Here is a 22,810-nt window from a genome sequence, read left to right as displayed (position 1 = left end):
AGCCTACGGTTTAGTTAAAAACCAAATGATTTCGAGTTATAATACGTTCACATATGCATTAATAACCTATAAATCCACCAAATTAATCTACCCGTTCACACATGGCCGATTACCTGCAAAATTTACAATCAGCTGCCAATACTGCTTTGAGAGTTCATAGAAATTATTTTGGTGGAATATTTTGGTTGGCTGAGCTTTCCTTTTCTACCACGATATATTTGCTTATAATGTCTAAATGCGTGGACCGAATTTAAAAATTATAACACGCAAATGTAGTCACTATATCAGCCTTTTGATTTATATTACTTTTTATAAATTAAAATTAAGAATTAATAGCAATATTTAACGTTAAAAATGCACCTTTTTTGCATAAGCTTGAAAAAATGCCCTATTACAGACGCTTATTTCACTTAAATACAAACACAGAAAAGTAACGAATTCACTTATAAACACTCTTTATTAATTGAAGATTTGATTTAAAGCTATTTTCACTAAATAATACTACAAATTCTATTAGAATTTTATTATTACAAATGTTCTTCTAAACGTTTGTAATGCCGTGCAGAATAAATGTGAGGAGCGAACTGTCAAACGAACGATGAGAGAGAGAAGAACAAAGCGAAATAAGAAAAACCCAGCCAACCAAAAGGGAACACTTCTTTTATTGTTATTTCTATTATTTATAGGGGCGCTTTTTTGCTTTCAAATATACATATATATTACAAAAACAAATATTTTTACAAATACTGAAAATTTGGAATAAAAATCGCGCGATTTTTAGTCCAAATTTTCGCCTGCGGCGCTTTTTTGCTTTCAAATATACATATATATTACAAAAACAAATATTTTTACAAATACTGAAAATTTGGAATAAAAATCGCGCGGGTCCCTCTATTTGGGGAACAACATCAAGACGCACACCACAAATAGGAGGAGGAGCTCGGCCAAACACCTAAAAAGGGTGTACACGCCAATTATATATATATATATAATAAGAGGACAAAGCGTTTATGGACACACGCTTTTTTCTGTAAAATGAATCCATAATTAATAATATTTAACAAACATTTTATTAGAATTATGTTTACAGACCTGTTTTCTTTGCCGGCATCCATTTAATTTAGTTTTTATTTTGATGTTTCTCCTTATAGCTCCTGGGCACGCTCGTGCATGCATGTCCAGCAGCTGTTATGTGTGCGTGTCGGATGCATGACGCTTGCCCGCAAACGTTCATGCAAAAAATGTCATTTGAATTGAGTGTCGTCTTCGGAAGATGATTTGTTGGTGCTGGTAACTGCAGCAGCTTTACTTCAGTTTCTTCCGCACACTTATTCATCTCGAATGTCAGCACAAACTGAGACACTACTGCATGTCATGCAGACTGCGACACGGTCGTGCAAAGTGAAAAAATCTAAAATTTTTGGTTTTCATCATGCAAAAGCTGACATCAAGTATGTGTGACACGAAGCAAGTACGTGTGTCACCCGACACACACACATATAAGCTGCTGGACATGCATGCATGAGTTTCGATCGAGGCTATTACATTCGTAATAATAATTATCGATAACACAGAAAACACAGGGTTGTATGTCGAAAAGTATCGTTATTATCTAGGATTATTTTATAATCTCAGATTTTGGGAGAGAAATTTTATATGGGAAATCTGGCTTTTTAATTACGAATTTTGAGTTAAGCGCGAAAAAGTAGATCATCTACTTACTATATATGTACTCGTATTATTATTGTATCTAATTATCTTATTCAATTGAACAAATTTGTACACACACTGGTAGGTACGAGCCCAAGCTTTAATTTAATACCAAATCTCAAAATTTCTGTACACTATTTATTTATTTATTAAAAACTCGGTTTGAAAAACGGTTCGAAACCCGTTGCTTTATTTTTCGCGATTTTGACAACCATCTGACGTCATGCACCGTTATAATACAGCAACACAAACTATAGGAAGAGAGGTTATTTGGCTGTAAAAGTTCAGTGAATAACATGGTAATATTGAGCTTTACGACATTCAAACTAAGCAAACTAATTGTAAGTCACGAATTATAAAAAAATCCCAAATGTACAACACTTATTTTAAATGTACACGTTCACCTTAAGACTGAATCCAAGGCGCATTTATTTAAGGTGGTGGCAGTAGACCAACAACAATGTTTCGAACGTTTGATTGTCACGGCAAGGTATTGGCGAAGTAGAAAACAAAAAATTAGTTCGCCTTGTTTTATTCTGTGCTGACAGCTACATGGACACAGCGAAAGAAAAAAACAAATCAGTTGATTTACCAACACCACCTTTAATAGATTCGTCTTGACTGAATCACTCCATTAGTTTACGTTTATTCGCTCACAAGCTCAATTTCCAACTGAATACCTCATGCGCATTTACCTCTGCTTATATACATATACATATCTATGCCTCCAAATAAGTGATATAGTATTATCATTATAATTATCATAATTATAAAAGTGCTTAACATACGTCTCATTTTTGTTCAAACCTCGGGAGAAAATTTAGTGCTTTGCTCCTGTCATTGCAAATTCCATTGCTCTACCATTATTTTTTATTCTCTCATGGTTAATAAGTATTAAACTAATACATTCCGTTACGTGTGGGATATTCCAATTAATAAGGATATTCCAATTGATAAAAAGTGCAAAAGAATATTTATAGCCACAAAGTTAGAAATTTATTCATACAAAAGAGAGAGACTTGTTTTTTGGACTGTTAGTTAATGGTCACCTAAAGGATAGAACTCACTATTAAAGGACAGTCCTACAGTGACGATATTGAATGATTATTTTCTGCCTATATTGAGAGAATATCCTTCATTTAGTACACACACATTGTTTCAGACCATAGTGATACGGCATGATTTCTTCCCTACTAATTGATAAGAAACAAGCTGCTTTAATCGAATGTATTAATAAAAACTTATTTTCAATACTTTAATTCCCGCAAATTGTTATGGGAAGAGTTTATAGTTAAGAATTTATATATAATGCATATTTTCGTCACTGTATCTTTTCGGCACAGTTCAACGGGTTTGAAAACTGTTTTGGGCCATTACTCGGACTTTATATCGCAAATTATTTTATGCCAAAGATTTAATTCCATCTCATCTTCCAACGTCTCAAAGATCTCCTTCTAAGCCTTCACTATTAAAAATATTAAATTTTTGAAATTAGAATTTTTTTTTATTTTTTATTAGAACATAAAAAAATTATTTACATTCCATGCTATTACACCTAGTTAAAAAAAAGTAACAAATAATATTTTTTTCAAAACATGGACATATTATAACAATAGGTTAACCACAAGGTCTAGTGGTTTGCCCCTTTTCAATCTTCTTGTGTAATATTGCTTGTTGCAAAGAGAGGTAGCTTCAATATTGATGTGCGTTGTATTAGCATGCTTAGCAGCGAAAGAGTTTATTGGTGATTGTGTTCACCTGCAAACCAAGGTGCTTTTACAATATTTCGGAGCACCTTATTTTCAAGTCGTTGTATTATCTCAACACTACCTTACGCTGTGCACACCCCCATATTGGTTTGGTGCATAAGTCCATACTGGTTTAAGAATCTGGTTGTAAATAAAGAGTTTACAATATTTTAGAATCTGATTGTAAATTAAGAATCTGATTGTAAATTAAGAGTTTGTTTTCGACACTCAGCTTTGAGTTTTTGCCGATAAGCCAATTAAGTTTATTCAGTTCAGCTCTTTAGTTTTAATATGCTCCTTCCATTTCAGCTTGGCGACTAACGTCATGCCCAAGTACTTTGCGCTGTAAGCGTGTGGAACGTTTACTGAAAATATATGGACGGGCTGATAGATATTTTTTATTATTTTAGCTAAAGTTCCATGTATTATTGGAAAAAGAGTGCTTGAAAGCCAAGGAGTATATCTTAATTCTTAAAAATCTATCTTCTATTGGAACCCACAAGGGGGGTTGCTTGCGCTCATGCAAACGTACACACATACTTCCGTAAATAATTATATAGCTCACATAGGGTGAACTAATTAAAGCACACATATTTCTTTATATTGCTCCGTTCTCTCTCATTTTAGCTAGAAACTAGATTTAACTGGGTTCAAGTTAGAATTCGGTCTAACTAAAATGCGTCTTTGAAAAACCGAAGGGTATTTTAGTCTTGCTTTTTGTCTAAATAACTGTTACCCTTGGATTTTTTTCTCATTTCGAAATGGGGTCTTAACTCTATGCTTAATCAATTATTTTAGGTAACGTAAGGCTAGTCTTCTTAGTTAGTAAGAATCGTTGTATTCATTGACTAATAAATAAATAAAGAGTATTTTTCTGCCGTTTCATAAAACCATTATGTGAACAAAATTATAATACCTGAGCGCACAAGTGCGCGCTTGCATAAAAATTAATGGGCTCACCCTAACGAACCTACATTCATACATAAATCATTCAAAAATTAATTGCTTAACACTTATTTTACTGGATAAATTTAATATTTAAGTATTAAGTACATGTTAATATGAAATATGAAGGGTTAATAAAGGAAAATTAATTCCTAAGAAATTCATAGTTAAGAATACTGTCTGCACTATGCTGTCGCCTCCCGGAGTAATTACATTTCTGCTATATATAATAATTCCAAATTTTTGCGTTCAAAGTGACTATCACAGTATCGCCGGATGGATTTTGACAAATTTTTCTGTTAATTTTACAGTGACTATGAATGTGTTAATTTTCGCATGCAATCAGAAAAGTAAGTATCTAGACACGTATACGAGTATATTTAAATAAAATTATCGTATCCGTACTGGTTTTCCACTGAGTTTCAGGTGTTTTTGTATTACACGTTTTAGTAAATAATGTTACACTTGGGACTTGGAAAAAAACTGTCAGTCGTGGATTAGTATTCACAAGGTAGTTATGTTGGGCGCCATAGCCGAATGGGTTGGTGCGTGACTACCATTCGGATTTCACAGAGAGAACGTAGGTTCGAATCTCGGTGAAACACCAAAATTAAGAAAAACATTTTTCTAATAGCGGTTGCCCCTCGGCAGGCAATAGCAAACCTCCGAGTGTATTTCTGCCATGTACGCGTCAATTATATATAATTTATATAGTTATGTTGCGCTTTTCTTTCATCGTCAATTTTGATGGGCGTCCTAAACGAGGCTTGGATTCATAGGATTTCGTTTGCTTGAAGTTGTTAATCAATCTTTGGATTATTGAGTACTGCCTGCCAACAATTTTCGCGATTTCCCGAAGACTCTTACCATTTTTCCGGCAATTAACGATGATATTTCTTTCGCTAATATCAATTTCCTTTCTTTTTTATCCATTGTTTCACAAAATATCTTCCCCTGATCTGTTATAACTTGCTTCTTAACCGCGACTACTCATCGAATGGTAAAAAATTAAAACTAACTTAAAAAGCGTCTTTATCATGCAAATTGCAATGTGAAGTGAACGTACACTTTTTCTGTTCAACGTATTTGAGTATCGCTACTTTAATCCCGTTATCTTATAAAAGCGTAGCTAAAATTCCGCGAATTTTTGCGAATGTACTCTACGAATAATTACCTTTAATTAGTAAAACGAAATTGCATGTAAAAACTTAAATTCTTTCAGCGTTTTCATTTAAAATACGACTCTTAACAATTATATGTGAAAAATTAAATAATTTAAATGTCCACCATAAACAAGTCTACATGTAAAATCCGCCAAAGAGTCGATTATTGAATGCCTTCATGTTGAGATAGTCGTTAATGTTGAAGGTTATTCTGCAAAACTTTGCGCCGTAGCAGCAATACCACCTTTCTTAGCAGAACGTCCAGTCCTTTTACATCCTCTACAGAACCAGTTTTTTGCAATTTCTTCACCAACTTTGAAATTTTCGACATCATTTTCATGGGTGATAGATTTACTAGGTTTGGCCAATGACTATGGTGAAAAACAAAATTGTACGGCAATTTTGGCTGACATGTCACAGGGTTCGCAGCAAGGATGATAGATTACTAGGTTTGGCCAATAACTAAGGTCATAATCATCATCTATTAGTGTTACAGCCCCGGGGTGGCCTTAGCTGCCCCTGCAATCTTCCTCCATTCAACACGACCCAGCGCAAAAGATTTTCAGTTTTTGACGCCCAAGTTTTTCATATCTTCCGTTACGTTATGCAGCCAAGTTGTTTTTGAGTCTTGAGCAAAAAAGGTCGTAGACCATTTGTAGTTTTTACTTTGGAGATCCTCATATATGTATTTGGTTGGTTTATTTGTTTGTTTATTGCCAGTCCTATCAATCTCGCATTTTTTTCTATCGCTAAGATTTCATCTAGGTACCGTCTACTACGGCCGACAATGGCTATATCGTCCGCGTATGTTATAGTCAGTGTGGTCCTGGAAAATAGGTGTCCTGATATCGAGAAGTCTTTATATTTTTGTATAGAAACTCTTCCTTTCGTGCCTTTCAGCGTAAGCATCGTCAAACGAACCAACTTTGATGGGATTCCTAAATCATGTATTGGCGATGGATTCTCTATGGATGCTGTCGAACGCTTGTTTGAAGTCAATGAATAGGAGGTGAACGTCACAGCCCGATTCAGGACATGTGTTGATATTTTAATTAAGGAGAAACGCTTGGTCTATGTCGATCTGTTTGGTCTGAAACCACATTGATATTCACCTTGGACCTGCTCGGCTAGGGCTTAATTGCGCTCCGATAACAACGTTGAAAACAATTTATAACATACGTTAAGCAGTGTTATGCCCCTATAGTTCCTGTAGTTAGTCTTGTTCCCTTTTTTGTAAGGAGGTTAAAATCAAAATGTCAGAAACATCTTAGAGGTGACGTCACACCAATGGTATGTGGGGCACGCTCCCACTAATACTATAACAATCCTCCATCTCGGCTAATTCTACCCTGGGACCACAAAAGTATAACGTCTGCGTTTGTGTCCGAAGACACAACAGTTACCTCCGTCCAGGTTCCTCTCCTGCAGGCATATGAAGGCTATACACCGTCGATAGTCCCAATTATTCCCATTTTGTTTATAGGTAACGGAGACATCGGAAAACTTGCAGTAGTGTTATCTTAACTCACTATCGTCTTGTCTTCAGTACGATACTGAATTGAGTGTTTCACTCAAACGCTTGTGCTTGTTGTCGGTTCGTCAGAAACTGTCGGCTTTCTCTGTTGCTGAAACGCTTTGCGATCCCAATCAATATAGCGAAGTCCCGTCATGATCTTACCTCCCACTTACCGCTGGTTGCGCACATATCTTGTATGAGGGTGCTGGGGGATGGTTGATGACCCAGGGCTTGCTCCAGGATAGCTAGTTCCCCTCTGAAGCGGTCGCAATAAAACATGACGTGCTCTGCGTTTTCGTTAGTATTCGGGCAGTTTGGACAGAAAGGGCTGTATGCCAGCTTAAAACGGTGCAAGTATTCCTGAAAACAGCCATGCCCGCTGAGCAACTGCGAAAGGTGATAGTCGCGGGCATGTACTTCCAGTAGGCAGATTGTACAGATCTTCAAAGTAGGGTTTACACCTCTGTAATATTTGTTCTTTTTCCGTTAGGTGTTTCCCGCTTTGCAGTTTGCAGGTGTTCTATCTTGGCTAGTATACTCGACTTTTTTCTTTGATTCCTTTGAAAAATGATCTGCTCTTTTTGAGGTTAAAGTTGTTATCTTTTTCCATAATTTTCCTTTTGGTGATGTAGTTTTCGAGGCTAGCCGATTGTTGTGTTCAAGCGTTTTTTTTCCTAGCAAGAGGTTTTTCTTCTATTATTTTGACGCATTCGTCGTCAAACCAGTCCCCATTTTTCCGTTTTTTCAGACCGACACATTTGACTGCCGTGGTAAGCAATGCGTTTTTAATCATCTCCCAGCTTTGGTCAACGGATGCGCATATACCATTTTCGTTTTCGTTTTTGTTTAAAGAACCTGGGAGATTTTCTTTGAACGCGTTATTAAACACTTAACGGGTTTCGAGGTTGGACAGCTTGTTCCTTGTCCCATATTTTTTTTTGTACCTTTCGTCTTGGCTACTATGGACAGTTTTTGTTTGAATCTCGCCTTAACTAGATAATGATCAGTATTCGCATCTGCGCTCCGGCATGTGTGCATGTCAGTTATGCAAGATATTCTTCGTTTATTAATCAAGATGTGGTCGATCTTGTTTAGGATATCGAAGCCTGGCATTTTCCATGCTCCTTTGTGAATGGGTTTATGTGGGAAGCTTGTCGATTTGTTGAAAAGTTGTAAACTGCTTGCGAATTGAGTCAATCTTAGTCCATTATTAGATGTAACTTCATGAAGCAAATGTCGGCCGGCGATAGCGTGCACATATTCTTCCTTCCCTAATTGTGTGTTGAAACCACCTAGGACAATCACCGAATCGAAGGAGCTGATTTTATCGCACGCTTTTTCTAGCTCTGAATTTGTCTTTCAATTCTTCATCCGCGTCCTCGGTGGGAGCAAATACTGATACCAATATGATGTTGTGAAATTTGCCTTTTATTCTAAGTGAATAGAATAAGATGTTTCTTAACAGTTTTTAATATCATGAATCCTGTTCCGTTTTGCCGCTCCTTTCTGCTCCACTGTAGAAGAAGGAGAAGTTGGTTTGGTTTATTTCGCTTGCGTCCTTTCAGCGTATTTCTTGGAACGCGAGAATGCCAATTTTTAGTCGTTGAATCTCATTCGCTGTTTCGATGCCTGCTCTCAATAGTGTTCTTACATACCTATATTCCCTGTTCCAATAGTCACATCCTGAGTCCTTTTCGTTGTTGGGTATGGTGATCTTGGTGTTTTTCCGAGGCCGTTGCTAAAGTGTCATAACATTTTTTTTTATGCGAGGTGGATTGCTACTCTTACCTCCGGTGCTCCTCTTCGATCTTACCGGTCAGAGTGGTCCTACCAGTAGCTACGCTACCGCCGGCATCGTTCTTGGAATCATCGCACCTACTAAGCCCCCTCACAACATCAATGTGGTAATCCTCGAGGGGAAAAAACAAATTGTTAGAACACAAATTAATATAATATATAAATAATATAATGTTAGATTTAAACTAAACAAATTAATGATCACAAAGTGCCGCATGTTAAATTGTGAAAACACAAATAAATAAAATCCTCCAAATGTAGTGTTTTTGCTTTTGTATGAGGTGGCAAAAATGAGTGTATATGCGTGTGTGTATCATTTTTTGGGTTTGGTAGTTGTTATTATGAATAAAAGAAGAGACCTATTATAAAGTAATATTTTTTTCGACTAAAATCGAAAAGGGGAACTCCATTCTGAATAATATTTATTAATATAAGATAAATATTTGATGCTTTTATAAAAACTTACTGCTTTTGCATTTAAAACAAGCGAATTTGAAGTTTTTTTATAATATATAATATATTAAGACGTAATAAAGTTGACATTGAATAATATAAAATAAAAACAGATCTTTTGCAGGTCGCAAAAAATGTAGGAAATCACACTCATTTAGTAAAAATAGTTAGTGTGAATACGAACTATGTTCCTCAAATTGTTTTGACTCGTGCAAGTTATAGAAGAACGTCGATAATGATTGATTGTACTTGTACCAATGCTGATTATCTTCTGAGACAAGCATCACTTGGACACTATTTTAACAAAACCTACCAGTGGTTTCTATGGTCTTATGAAAATAAAAACGCCGAAGAAATTGTCCCATCTGACATTAACTATTTGGGGCCGAATTCGCAAGTAACTTGCATTAACGGAACAAATTCTACAATCTGGAACGTTTACTCAAATGGAAGACATTTGCAAAGTCCATTGAAATTTTCTTTAATCTCAAACAGCGTAAGTGTGCCGCCATTTACGAAATTGCCTGATATAAACATCGGCAAATTGATCTTAAAAGCTCAACATGCAAGAACGAGGAATCAATTTGGTGGTCTCAAAATGAGAGCTGTGACAGTTGTAAGTGACTAACAAAATCATCATATATTCGTATAAGTTGATATTAATATACATGTATTACTTTAAAGATTCTTGTGCCCATTGTAGCCCATTTCGCCCGCAGTTATTCCAAAAAATCCCCATAACTCATTAATGAGAACCAATATACATAAGTACATATATTTTAATCGGTGTCAATTCATTTAAAATTTTACTCACTATATGTAAGTTATATTATAGTATTATAAACAATACTGTTTCGCTTACCTATTACTATATTTTGTAAAAAAAACTCAGAAGTGTAAGCGAGAGCGCGAAACGAACGTCAAAGATGTACAATCGGCCCCGCGTTCGGCAACGTTCGACATCTGGCTCTCTCCTACTTGAATGAGCATATATATGTATGCATATGCGCATATGTATTATATATAAATTCACATATTTGTATTTGCATATGCCTTCTTCCTGTCTGCATGGTAATGAACCATTTCTCTGTTGATAATAGGACGATGATAGGAAAAGTAGGAAATGAAAGGGAGTGTTTCGAGTGTAATGTGTCTTGAAAAAGTCAAATCGATGATGGTGCCTCTTAGTGTTGTTGACTTATTAACCTTTGATGCTTAATCGAAATTGAACATATCTTTCATGAATTAGATAAATGTTTCGTAATTTTTCACGTTTGTGTAAATGTAACTTGATTAATTCCATTGCGACTCCATTTACCTCCTTCTCTATATCTGTATTAACTGCGATATTTACAATATGTTTATTTATTAAACACAACTTCTAACACCACAAATAACAAATACAAATTATATCAGATTGATTTCAATCGCCCTCGATGACACTCGCTATCCATTCGACGTGTTTCACTCGTTCACCATACGCATCGGTGTCGTTGCCAGTTGTCATCAATCAGTAGGGTTGCCACATCCCTCCTATTTTTTTTAGCTTCAACTTAATCCCTTCTTGCTGAGCTGACGGTGGGTCGACGGTGCACACGTTTGAAACAGGTGGTGATGTGACCTTAGCCGCTGACTTAGGACGTAGTAACCCTTGGGACGTGCCTGCCTCCTCCGCACCTGAATTCCTGGATAGTGTTGAAATTTGTTCTCTTGGTGGATCTAGCAATGTTTCCGGTGCTTTCCCTGACTCACTGACTTGTTCTTGGTAAGCGGAGGGAATTTTCTTAACATGACTAATATTCCTCCGCAGCACCTTACCATTACCTGAAAGCTGAACCTCATCGCCGTGTCTCTCAACCACAACGTATTCAGTTGTATCAAAGTTTGGTGTTAACTTATGCGGGAATACTACGTTCTTTAAAAGAACAATATCTCCAACTCCAATGTCCGAGCTCTTCGCCTGTCTTGCTGCATCAGCCTTCTCTTTCCCCTTATGTTTATTTATGCAGTCCAAGTCTCTTGCCGACGAATCACCGATTTCTTCTGTTAGATCACGTATGTCTGGGATCTTGTCGCGAATGGTTCGATTAAACATTAATTCCGTTGGTGTAGACCTGGTTGTGCTGTGAGGTGTCACGTTGTACATCATTAAGAATTTCTGTATCTCTGACTTATAGTTCAATTTGTTAGAGTGGGCAATTTTCAAACGCTTCACTAGTGATCGATTCATATTCTCGACCTCTCCGTTAGCTTGAGGCCAGTACGGCGGTGTTGTGACTAGCTCAATGTTATTCTCTCTACAGAGTTCTCTAAACTCATTGCTCACATATTGTCTCCCATTATCGGTACGCAAGGATTTAGGTAACCCTAGTCTAGAGAAGATGGCTTGCATTGCTTTTATAAGAGCTTCTGAATTTATTTTCCTTAAGAACACAATCTCTTGATAGCGCGAGAAATAATCTATCAATACGAGTAAGTATTCCCCGTTGGGAAGTGGACCTAGTAAATCCGTTGCCACACATTGCCATGGTCCGTCGGGGAATCTGTGTCTGTGCATTGCGGTTGGATTGTTTGGTAGCGATACCAGCAAACAGTCTCGGCAATTTTTAACAAAACGTTCCACCTCTCTGTCAATCAGGGGCCACCAAACCTTCGCTCTTAGTCGTCTTTTCATCGCCGACTCCCCAGGGTGCCCTTCGTGTGCAAGTTCCAGTACTCATTGCCGCAGAGATTCGGGAATCACGATGCGTCTCCCACGCAGGAGTATATTGCCTAGCACCGAAAGTTCTAGTCGGAACGGATAATATATATTGGACGTTCCCGAGCTCCACGAATTGTTACTTATGTGAGTGATTGCATCAGTTATGTGATCATCTTCTGTACTTTTCTTATCAATGACAGTTACTGTAAGAGTTGCTGGCACGGAACTACACACGATTTGGAAAACATCATTTTCCCAGCTGCTATCAAATACGTCGCCACTTGAAAATTTGACTAGTCTCGATAAGGGGTCTGCTATATTTTCCTTTCCAGCGCGATAAATTACTTTAAATTTGAAAGCTTGTAGTCTTAGGAGCCAACGTTCAATTCAGGCAGGTGGCTTGGATGTCGGTTTAAAAATAGCTTCAAGGGGTTTGTGGTCTGTGACCAATTCGAATTGTAATCCTGCTAAATAATAATAAAACTTCTCTACTGCCCAAACCAGAGCCAAGCTTTCTTTCTCTGTTTGAGAATATCTTTTTTCAACGTCTGAAAGACTCTTGCTAGCGAACGTGATTATCTTCGGATCCCCAATGGTGTCGAATTGAATTAAGACTGCTCCTAAGGCTATTGGGCTGGCGTCAGCTATTACGCGGGTTCTGTTCTTTGGATCGAAGAATGCTAATTTGGGTATTTGCGCTAGATAAGCTTTTAGTTTTTTAAACGCTTGTTCTTGATTACAACCCCAGATGAAGGTGTTATTTGATTTTAGGAGACTCCTCAAAGGCTCAGTAATATCCGCTAATTTTGGTATGAATTTCCCTATGTACGTAACTAGGCCTAGAAAACTTCTTACCTCGTCTTTGGTTTTTGGTGCTCGAAATTCTCCGATTAATTTCACTTTCTCTGGATTTCACAGCCTTGTTCCGATAACATGTGCCCCAAAAACTTTAGCTCCTTCACTTTCCAAGCGCATTTATCTGTGTTTAATACGACACCATTCGCATGACGTCCCTTACCGCTTCGTCATGTTCTTGTTCCGAACTTCCGAATATGATTACATCGTCGATATAGTTGAGAACGTTCTTGCAAGGTGATAGCAACTCTTCCATTATGCGTTGGAAAATCTCCGGTGCCGCATTCACGCCGAACATTAACCTTTTGTACCGGAATAGTCCTTTGTGCATGATAAACGTCGTTATTTCTCGGCTGGCCTCATCGAGTTCAATTTGGTGATAGGCGTTTTTTAGGTCCAGCCTCGAGAAAAATTTTGCATGTCTTAGTTTTGTCATGAAGGAGTCGAAGGTGGGTAGGGGGTAGTTTTCACGTAGTATGGCCTCATTTGCGCGCCTCATATCGATGCATAGCCTCACGTCCCCATTAGGTTTAAATACTATTACCACCGGTGATATCCACAAACTTGGTCCTGGCACTTGTTCGATTATGTCCTGATGTAATGCTTCATCAATCTTTTCCGCCACTTTCGCCTCTAATGCAATCGGAATGCGTCTTATTGGTTGCTGGACTGGCCGGACACTATGATCTATTGCTAAACTATCTTTAATGTTTTTAATTTTTGGAAATGGCTTTTTATTTTCAATTCGATGGACATTTAAGCCTATTCTCAAAACATTTAGTTTTACTGCTGAGTCACGCCCTAATAGTGATTGACTTCCCTTTTCAATAACATAAAAGGTAGTAATCATTTCTGCATGCGCTGTAGCGATTGGCGCATCAAATACCTGCAACACTCTCAAAAGCTTATCCGCGGCATACGCTTTGAATTGATTGGGAGAGTGGGACCGGATGTTCCACACTACGGCCTGTCCGTTTCGTAATTTCGACCAATCTCCTTCACTTATTAAATTAAATCGAGATCCAGAATCTATTACCGTTAACAGCAACAACGATATCAGCCTGGAGATCAAGCGGAGAATCACTCTTGCTAATAGGTGTTACTATGGGCTAAGTAAGCAATTGAGTAGTCGAGCCCTCTCTCGCATGACCAAACTGACACTTTACAAGACGCTCATCATACCCGTGTTGCTTTATGGCGCAGAGGCATGGGTAGTGTCACAAAGTGATGCAGCCGCTCTTGGGTTGTTCGAGAGAAAAGTTCTTCGTAAGATCTTCGCTCCTGTGCGCGTTGGCGAAGACTACCGTTCAAGAATAAACCACGAGCTGTATGAACTCTACGTCGACATTCACGTAGTTCAACGCATCGCCATCCAACGCCTGCGTTGGCTAGGGCATGTCGTGCGTATGGATGAAGAAGCTCCAGCAAAGAAGGTGTTCGAGGGTGAAGTCCAAGGGAGTTGACGCAGAGGAAGACCATTGCTCCGGTGGAAAGACCAGGTGGAGGAAACCCTATGCTCGCTTGGTGTACAGAATTGGAGAAGGCGTGCGCGGATCAGAGGCGCCTGGAGAGAGCTAGTGAGGTCGGCCGTAACTTGATAACGGGTTGTTATGACCACCTAAGTAAATAAGTAAGTGATGTTGCACATATGCTAGATACATACATATATGCCAAATCCACGACACGGAACTATTTCTGCACAGATTGTCCCAATTTGGAAAATCGGTACATTGCGCATATATTGGGATTGACGCGAACACTTCTGTTAGGTTGGCCAAGCTTCTTCTCCTATTTGTGGTGCGCGTATTGCTATTTTTCCACAAATGTAGAGACATACAGTTTTACGTCGTCCCCGAACGGTAAACATTTTCATTAGAATCTATGTCATGGTAGAAATCCGGTCTGAAAGTTTGTCATCCTCTTTGGGTGTTTGGCCGAGCTTCTCCTCCTATTTGCGGTGTGCGTCTTGATGTTATTCCACAAATGGAGGGACCCACAGTTTTAAGCCGACTCCGAACGGCAGATATTTTTATGAGGAGCTTTTTCATGGCAGAAATACACTCGGAGGTTTGCCATTGCCTGCCGAGGGGCGACTACTATTACGTGTAGAAAAATGTTTTTCTTAATTTTGGTGTTTCACCGAGATTCGAACCTATGCTCTGACTGTGAATTCCGAATGGGAGTCACGCACCAACCCATTCGGCTACGGCCGAAGTATATATAGATCTTCAAGTATCGATGGTTGATGACGAAAAAAAAAATAGCAAAGAAAAACATCTAAAAAAATTACAGACCTACCCGAGCCTTCTTAGAGATGTATCGGCTGCATAAAAATGTATTAATCGATTGCTTGAAGTAATGTTTTTGAAAAAAAAATTTCTGTAATTATAATTTCTCACTAAAAAAATACTACCTTGATGGAAAAGTTCACGGAATATATTTAGAGAATTGAAAATACAAATTTATTCCTCAATACGCACATATGCCAGCATTTATACCAGCTCAAATTTCTATCTAATTCCCATGCAATGTCAAGAGATGGGCATTATGACTTTTTCAATATTTTTTCTGATTATAAAAATAACAGAGGTGATATTAATGGTTGTTATTTTTTTCTCGATCCTATACAGATTGACCTTGACAACATTACAAGCAACACTCAAATAACTGGACTACTTTCCGAAAATGTAAAGCATATTGGTATATCTGCTTTTACTAAGTATTACTTTGAGCTCGTTCAAATTTTAAAAGAGCATATCAATTTCTCCATTGAATTTCGTGTTGCTCGTGGCTGGGCAGGACGTTTGGATAATACAAGCTTCAGGCTAGGATTTTTAGGCATTATGGCCCGGAATGAAGCTGACGTAGGAGTATCTGGTATATTTAATCGGATCAGTCGTTTCGCAGAGTTTGACATAATACATCAAGGCTGGAAATTCGAAACTGCATTTTTATATCGATTCGTACCGGAGTTAAGCAACAATATTAAAGCTGGAAGCTTCTTGGTACCATTTCAAAGACCCGTGTGGATTTTAATTGCATGGTTGATCATAACCACAAGCTTAGTTTTTTGGCTTATAGATAATATAAAAATACGGCATGAGAACCAAAAACAATTATTGGACAATAAGTTTGTACAAAAGATTCTTGTTTACAAGGCAATACCGCAGCTTACGATATATTTCATTTCAGGGAACAAACTTCTTTAGCCAACATATTGCTAATTTCGATAGCCGCCATTTGTCAGCAAAGTGTGAATCCAACATCAAAATGGCTATCAATAAGAATACTATTTCTTTCGGTATTTGTTTTTTCGCTTCTGATATATAATTATTATACTTCTTCAGTCGTTTCTGGATTATTGTCCTCTTCTGCGCAAGGACCCACTAATATAGAGGAAATCATTTGCAGCCCTCTTAAAGTATCTTTTGAAGACATTGGATATTATAAAGTTCTGTTTAGAGTAAGTAATAAAATCTTCTTAATAGCTAAATTTTTACATTAAAATATTCTATCCTATTAAAAGACATGGTGCTCAAGAGAATAACTCTATATTAAAGGCATTGTACAATTTTAAAAAATTAATCATCCAACTCGAACGCAAGGAATGGACGTCATACATTCCTGGCTCTGGCGGGCACCTTGTTAAGCGTCTTGAACACAAAGAACCTTTGATAGTGGTGGGAGGATTGCCTTGTAAATATGACAAATTTCTCAGAGGCTACACTCACTTCATTTTAAACCGAAAGAGGTTATTTAAATTAATTATAGAACACTGAATTACATAAATTGAACAAATGATATTATATGTATTAAAAAACTTAATAGAGTTTTGATAGTTTCTGATCAACCTTCGCCAGAACACAAAGGAAACAATTTATTGCACGAATTTCGTCACATCAAACAGTTGTGCGTTCGTTTCCTTTTTCATTCTCAGAATTTGCGTAAACTTAGCGCTTTTAAACATGGAAACTGTTAGAACCGATAATTGTACCTTCCAATGAAGATCTGTGAAGTGAAGTGAACCTGTTTCGTAGCTTTGCATAATATTCACGTTGTTGTATTTGGCGTAACTCGTTGCTGTAATGACGTTATCTGTTGTCAAAATCGTGCCACCTTTTGTATTCTGTACACTGTGCCTTTGGTTGATGGCACGATTGCGAGCGAAGTTTAGTTCGTTGCTGTTGAAAAGCGATCGAACGTTTTTGGTAGCTGCTGCAGTTTATCCCTTATTTTTTGCTTACTCTAGTCATTTTGAATTCTCTCCGCTGTGGACATTCACTACATACATATTTGTGAATATCGCTATATGACGGCATACCAAGGATGATAGATTTCCATGGTAAGAATTTTTCAGAGGTGTGGCCAAGATCAGACCGTTAATCGGCTTTCAGCGAATTCGAAAGAATTAGCTGATTGGCTGACATAAGAAAGGGCAAGTTTCTGAGGCTTTGCATCATATCATAGGTGTAGTTATGAACCCGGATCTAAGGATTTTACTTTTTAAAAAAACTTTTTAACCAGAATAGCTAGTTGACTTTGTTTTTTCTTATTAAGATTCTGTGTAATAATATCTTTTCGATATGTCCAAGGTCTTTATATAGAGTTTTTAAACATTAGTCAGCATTGCTTCACGCTTGCTATGAACACTTCTTTCAGAATTTTGTTTTTCGTTTTTATCGCGAATAAACCAGATTGTTAGTATATACCCACCATTATGAGTAGTTTTTTTTTTCAAAATAAAATTCAGCCAAAAGATTTGCATAATTTTAACAACAAATCTTCAATGTTTTAAAAATCGAGTACATTGCATTTTTCAGGAAAGTAAATCTGCCACTGTAAAACGTCTTATAAGACAGAAATTGCTACCCTCACGAAAGGAACTTGATGATTTACCAGTTTATACTCACATTCAGAAGGCCATTTCTTTAATTAAGAAAGGATCCTACGCATTCCATTGTGAATTAGCTGACGCCTTTCCAGAAATCGCTAAAAACTTTGATGCCAACGAACTTTGCACACTACGAGTCGTCAAAGGATTAATGGATATAGAATTAATGAATGGGATAGTGCCTAAAAACAGCCAATATACTGAGATTTTTCGTTTCACGTGAGTATATGTTAACGATATTGATTATATTTATAGAAAACAATCGAATATATATGTTCTTCCTATTTAACTTACTTCCTCAAAAACAAAAGAAAAAATATTCTTTTTACAATAGAAAGAACCAATTGTTTGTTTTTATTTTTTTTTATTATTTTTGTTGTTTTAAAAATTTATTTTTGTTGCCTACTTTATATGTTATATTCAAACATTTCAATATTTTATCCATTTCTTTATAATTATATTTCGTGTTCATTACTTTTGTGTTTCAATTTTGGATAATTCCATTTAAATTTTAATTTTTCACTCTTTTTGGGTGTTTGGCCGAGCTCCTCCGCCTATTTGTGGTGTGCGTCTTGATGTTGTTCCACAAAATGGAGGGACCTACAATTTCAAGCCGACTCCGAACGGCAGATATTTTTATGTGGAGCTTTTTCATGGCAGAAATACACTCGGAGGTTTGCCATTGCTTGTCGGCTGGCGACCGCTATTAGAAAAATGTTTTTCTTAATTTTGATGTTTCACCGAGATTCGAACCTACGTTCTCTCTGTGAATTCCGAATGGGAGCCACGCACCAACCCACTCGGCTACGGCGGGCGCTTTTATGCTGACTGGTTTTTATTTTACTTATATGTATACTAGCAACCCGCCCAGCTTCGCACGGGTATAAAATACCATATATACCCTATGTCACTCACTGAAAAAATGATTAAACTCGATCCAGTAGTTTTGGCTTATTCATTATTGCCCGTGGCCCACACGCGTTAAATTTGGAGTAAAACAATTCCCCTTTCTTTATAGCATGAAGATTTCCTGCTATCTTTGGGATATCTAAATTCATACCCTACATTTTTGCATATTAACTTTTTGCATTTTTACATATGTATTTATTTTATTTTTACAACAATTACTATATAACAGAATGTCTTTATATACAACGTTCATAGCTTTCTTGTCATTAGACAATACAAACATGTTTTCTCTAGAGGTTACTCTTGAAAGAGCGTCATACAGTTGGCCATGTGAAAAACAGTCAACACTCAAATCTAAGCCTGCAACGTTGAAGGTTTGACCCTGAGATTTATTAATGGTCATTGCAAAAGATGTCTTTACCGGAAATTGTAAGCGTTTAAATTGGAATGGTAGATCCGATGGTATCAGAGGGATTCGGGGAATCAATACATCTTCTCCGGTACCACATCCTGTGAGTATTGTGCACTCTATTATGAAAGTTTTCAGTGATTTTACCATCAAACGCGTGCCATTGCAAAGTTTAGGTGGACTTAGGTTTCTTAATAAAATAACAGGACAACCTATTTTCAGCTCCATTTTGTGAGGAGGGAGTCCAGACGGTTTCAAAGAATTTAGAAATTCTGTAGGAAATTGAACAGCTTCTTCCAAATCGAGAACAGTATCGACCGAGTAGTATATTTTCGTCGGCGCATCAATCTTTGAAATATTCAAGTTATTTACTTTATCTACTTGTTCGTTAGTTGGTGACAGAATAGCTCTTTCTTTAAACCAAGATATTGTCTTATAAATTATGTTATCAATGTCTGGATAGACATTGTTGACTAACTCTTGGATGTTGTCTATCAAAACACAAAGGTTTTCTAGGTTAATCCTTCCCTCACTTTGTGTTAATTCTCTATTGCCAACTTTTAGCAGCATCTCTGGAAATAGCCTGTTCTCACATGAAGATGACGAAATCCTCATATTAGTTTTAAGCTCTAATTTATTGACATACGACTAAAGGTGGGATCTTTTTAGCGAAGCATTTATTTCGTCAGCACGTGTTCCTCGAGTCACAACTGGTAGGATTTGACGGAAATCTCCTGAGAACAGAATTGTGCATCCACCCATAGGTGCATTTTTGTTGCGCAAATCGCGCATTGTCCTATCCAGTGCTTCCACAGACGTCTTGTTTGACATGGTAGCTTCGTCCCAGGCTATTAATGAGCAGTCACGCATCAATTTTCCTGTATTGCTCTGTCTAGAAACACTACAGACGCTGTTATCATCGTCGGTAGCGATTTTCAGCGGGTGCTTCATTGTAGAGTGTGTGGTTCGGCCTCTTTCCAAAAGACTCTTTCCAAAAGAGTAGCGGCAATGCCGGATGACGCAACAGCTAACGCAATTTTTCCGGTAGATCTCAATTACTAATCACTGTTGTAATATCTTGAAAAATATTGTTTTTAATTATATGCTGTAAAGAGCCATATACATAGATCTATATGAAAACAACAATGTATTTAAGGTATTTAATTGGATAAGGATTAATGTTGTACCCATTTGTTGAAATCGCTTCGAAAATAAGCTATTAGTTGTCGTAAAAAGTAAATGACAAAAAATGTTATTGTATGGAATTGATAGCAAACTAAACGCGCTCCGAATCAATAAAAACTATTCAAAAACTGTATTTTAATTATGTGCGATTTACTAATATAGAACCTGAAAATAGCGTTTTATTTCGCCGTAAAATTGTATGTACATATAATTACATGGAATTCAGTACATACATAGATACATATGTACATATGTCCGAAATGAAATAATGCGAGCAATTCGTAAATACATACATACATACGTCACCATACGATGTAATTCAACATTAATGAGGTGTGGTGAGATTATCGCTTAACGCCTGTTGCTTCATTCGGTTGACAGCGAACACACACACAAACAGCTTTTTTTGGAAAAAGAGCTGCTTTTGTTTAAACAATTTTGGTTAAATAACAAATAAATCAATTATTTTTTTTGATGCAGAACGAAAGTAAATATTTCAAAGTTAAACTTCAAGAAAGTTTCATTTTAATTGGTTGATTCGTTTATGATTTATGGCCGTGAAAACAAAAAAATTATGTTTTTTTGCCACATTTTGACCGATTGCCACGCCCCCTTTATATATTTCTTCACATTATATAGATATAAACCTTCCTCTTCAATCAATCTATCTTTAAAAAAAAAACCGCATCAAAATCCGTTGCGTAGTTTTAAAGATTTAAGCGTATAAGGGGACATAGGGACAGAAAAAGCGACTTTGTTTTATAATATGTAGTGATGTATTTGGGTGATATAAGCCTACTGGGGAACCGAGCACTCACTGCCTACCACAATGGTGGTGTGGAAGCTGAAAATTTCCAATTTTTATTTACAAAATACCCAAATAATTTTCTTCCGGTGTGGCATTACTGATGATTGTTGTAAAAAATATAGGTACACGCTAACCTCAATGTGTGATGTGGAAACTTACAGTTTTTGTTTAAAAAATACCCAATTCACGATTCTTTCTTCGTTCTCACGAGGAAAAAAGTTCGGCCTCTAGTCATCTCTGACTTAGACGGCAACCAAGTAACATGATCAGCTAATTCCTTCAAAATCGCTGAGAGCCATTTAACGGTCTCATGTTAACCACACCTCTGCATTCTGTACAACGTGTAACCGTCACAAATACTCTCTATCGAGAACTGAAGTTTTTTTTCAGTGCTTCAGTACAAAAATACACAAAATTTAATGCGTTTTACGTTTTGAGGCGTATCAAAGTATGTCGGGTAATTGCTATTATTACCTGCATATAAACCAAAAGAAAAATATTGAGATTGTTAATTTTACAGAATTATTTGCATCACTGCATTAACACCAACTTCCATTTTGTTATTTTACAATTCAATTTTCATTTTACCGCGTCATTTGCATGCGCCAATACAGTGTTCTGATTTGTTTGATGCCCTTTTTAATGTCAAAATTTTAATGAGAATGTATAGATGCAGATAAACCAATAACAAAGGAGCAGGGCACTTTGATATTCAAACCAGCAAGACGAAAAACAAATCATCTGCTATAGCGAAGTCAACTTGTGAGGATTCATCTTGACACCAACTGTAATCTTGTTTGTAATCTCTCTCATTTTCAGAGAGATAGAGAGGGATTTGTGGCTGTGTCGTAACAAGAAACAAAAAAAAGTCAGTACAAAAAAAATTAAAACAAATAACCACTTATTACGTCATCTCAATTGCTGATCCTGTCAAATTCGCTGAGAGCAGGATATCGGTTAGCGGATTCTGTATTCTCTCCACCGTGATTTTCAGAGACACTTGCAGGTTAAGTATGGTGGGTCGGCGAATAGCGAATAGAATACAGAAGGTGACAAGATCAGTTGACTGATCTTTGACGCATTCTTAGTTATCGAGTTTATTAACATTAGGGGGGTCCGGGTTTTTTCAAAAGCTTAGGGTGTAGTCTAAATAAATGTATTTTATTAGCCATAACACCCAAACCAAATGAGTACTTACAATTTTGATATTTTTACAACTTTTTATAAAAAATATAACTTATGAAAATATAATTTCACTTAATTCATAAAAGGTACTTAACTACAAATACCGCCCTTGGTATTTTGTAGAAGACACAAACAAAAAATGTAATCGAATGGATTCTAATAATAACCATTTCTTATTTTTAGGCTTATCTGGTTCCGAGAGACTGGATTAATTGGAAGAGTTTTATATAAACGATTGCCGAAAAAACCAACATGTCAAGCAGTGTTTATCGTTTTTCCAGTAACTTTTTCAAATGTACTAGGCCTGTGTTTTTTGCTAGTTGGTATGTCATGTTTATATAAATCAATGGAATATGCAGTAAAATTTTTATTACAGGTGGGATTATATTATCTGTGTTAATCGCATTGTCAGAGATCTCAATTCATGCGTACTTTATTCAGTAATACAATTCTTGTGGTTTGTATCAATTCTTCATTTTTGCTTAACCTAATATCGCTTCAAAATAATTTAAAATAAAAAGTGGTTCAAAAACTT

General features: G+C 36.8%; 1 protein-coding gene across 1 annotated transcript; it reads left to right on the top strand.

The window, feature by feature from the left end:
- Positions 1-9,451: 9,451 nt before the first annotated feature.
- LOC128864417 (glutamate [NMDA] receptor subunit 1) lies at positions 9,452-22,810 on the top strand. Its single transcript, XM_054104064.1, is given in 7 exon segments — positions 9,452-9,948; positions 15,519-16,018; positions 16,081-16,351; positions 17,709-17,998; positions 22,459-22,514; positions 22,517-22,598; positions 22,652-22,810. Coding segments are annotated over 7 exon segments (1,695 nt in total). The 5' UTR covers positions 9,452-9,567; the 3' UTR covers positions 22,767-22,810.

This window comes from Anastrepha ludens, chromosome 5 (genome assembly GCF_028408465.1).
Source record: "Anastrepha ludens isolate Willacy chromosome 5, idAnaLude1.1, whole genome shotgun sequence".
Taxonomy (NCBI): domain Eukaryota; kingdom Metazoa; phylum Arthropoda; class Insecta; order Diptera; family Tephritidae; genus Anastrepha; species Anastrepha ludens.
Note: the sequence above shows the minus strand (reverse complement) of the source record. Positions and strands in the feature narration are given on the sequence as shown.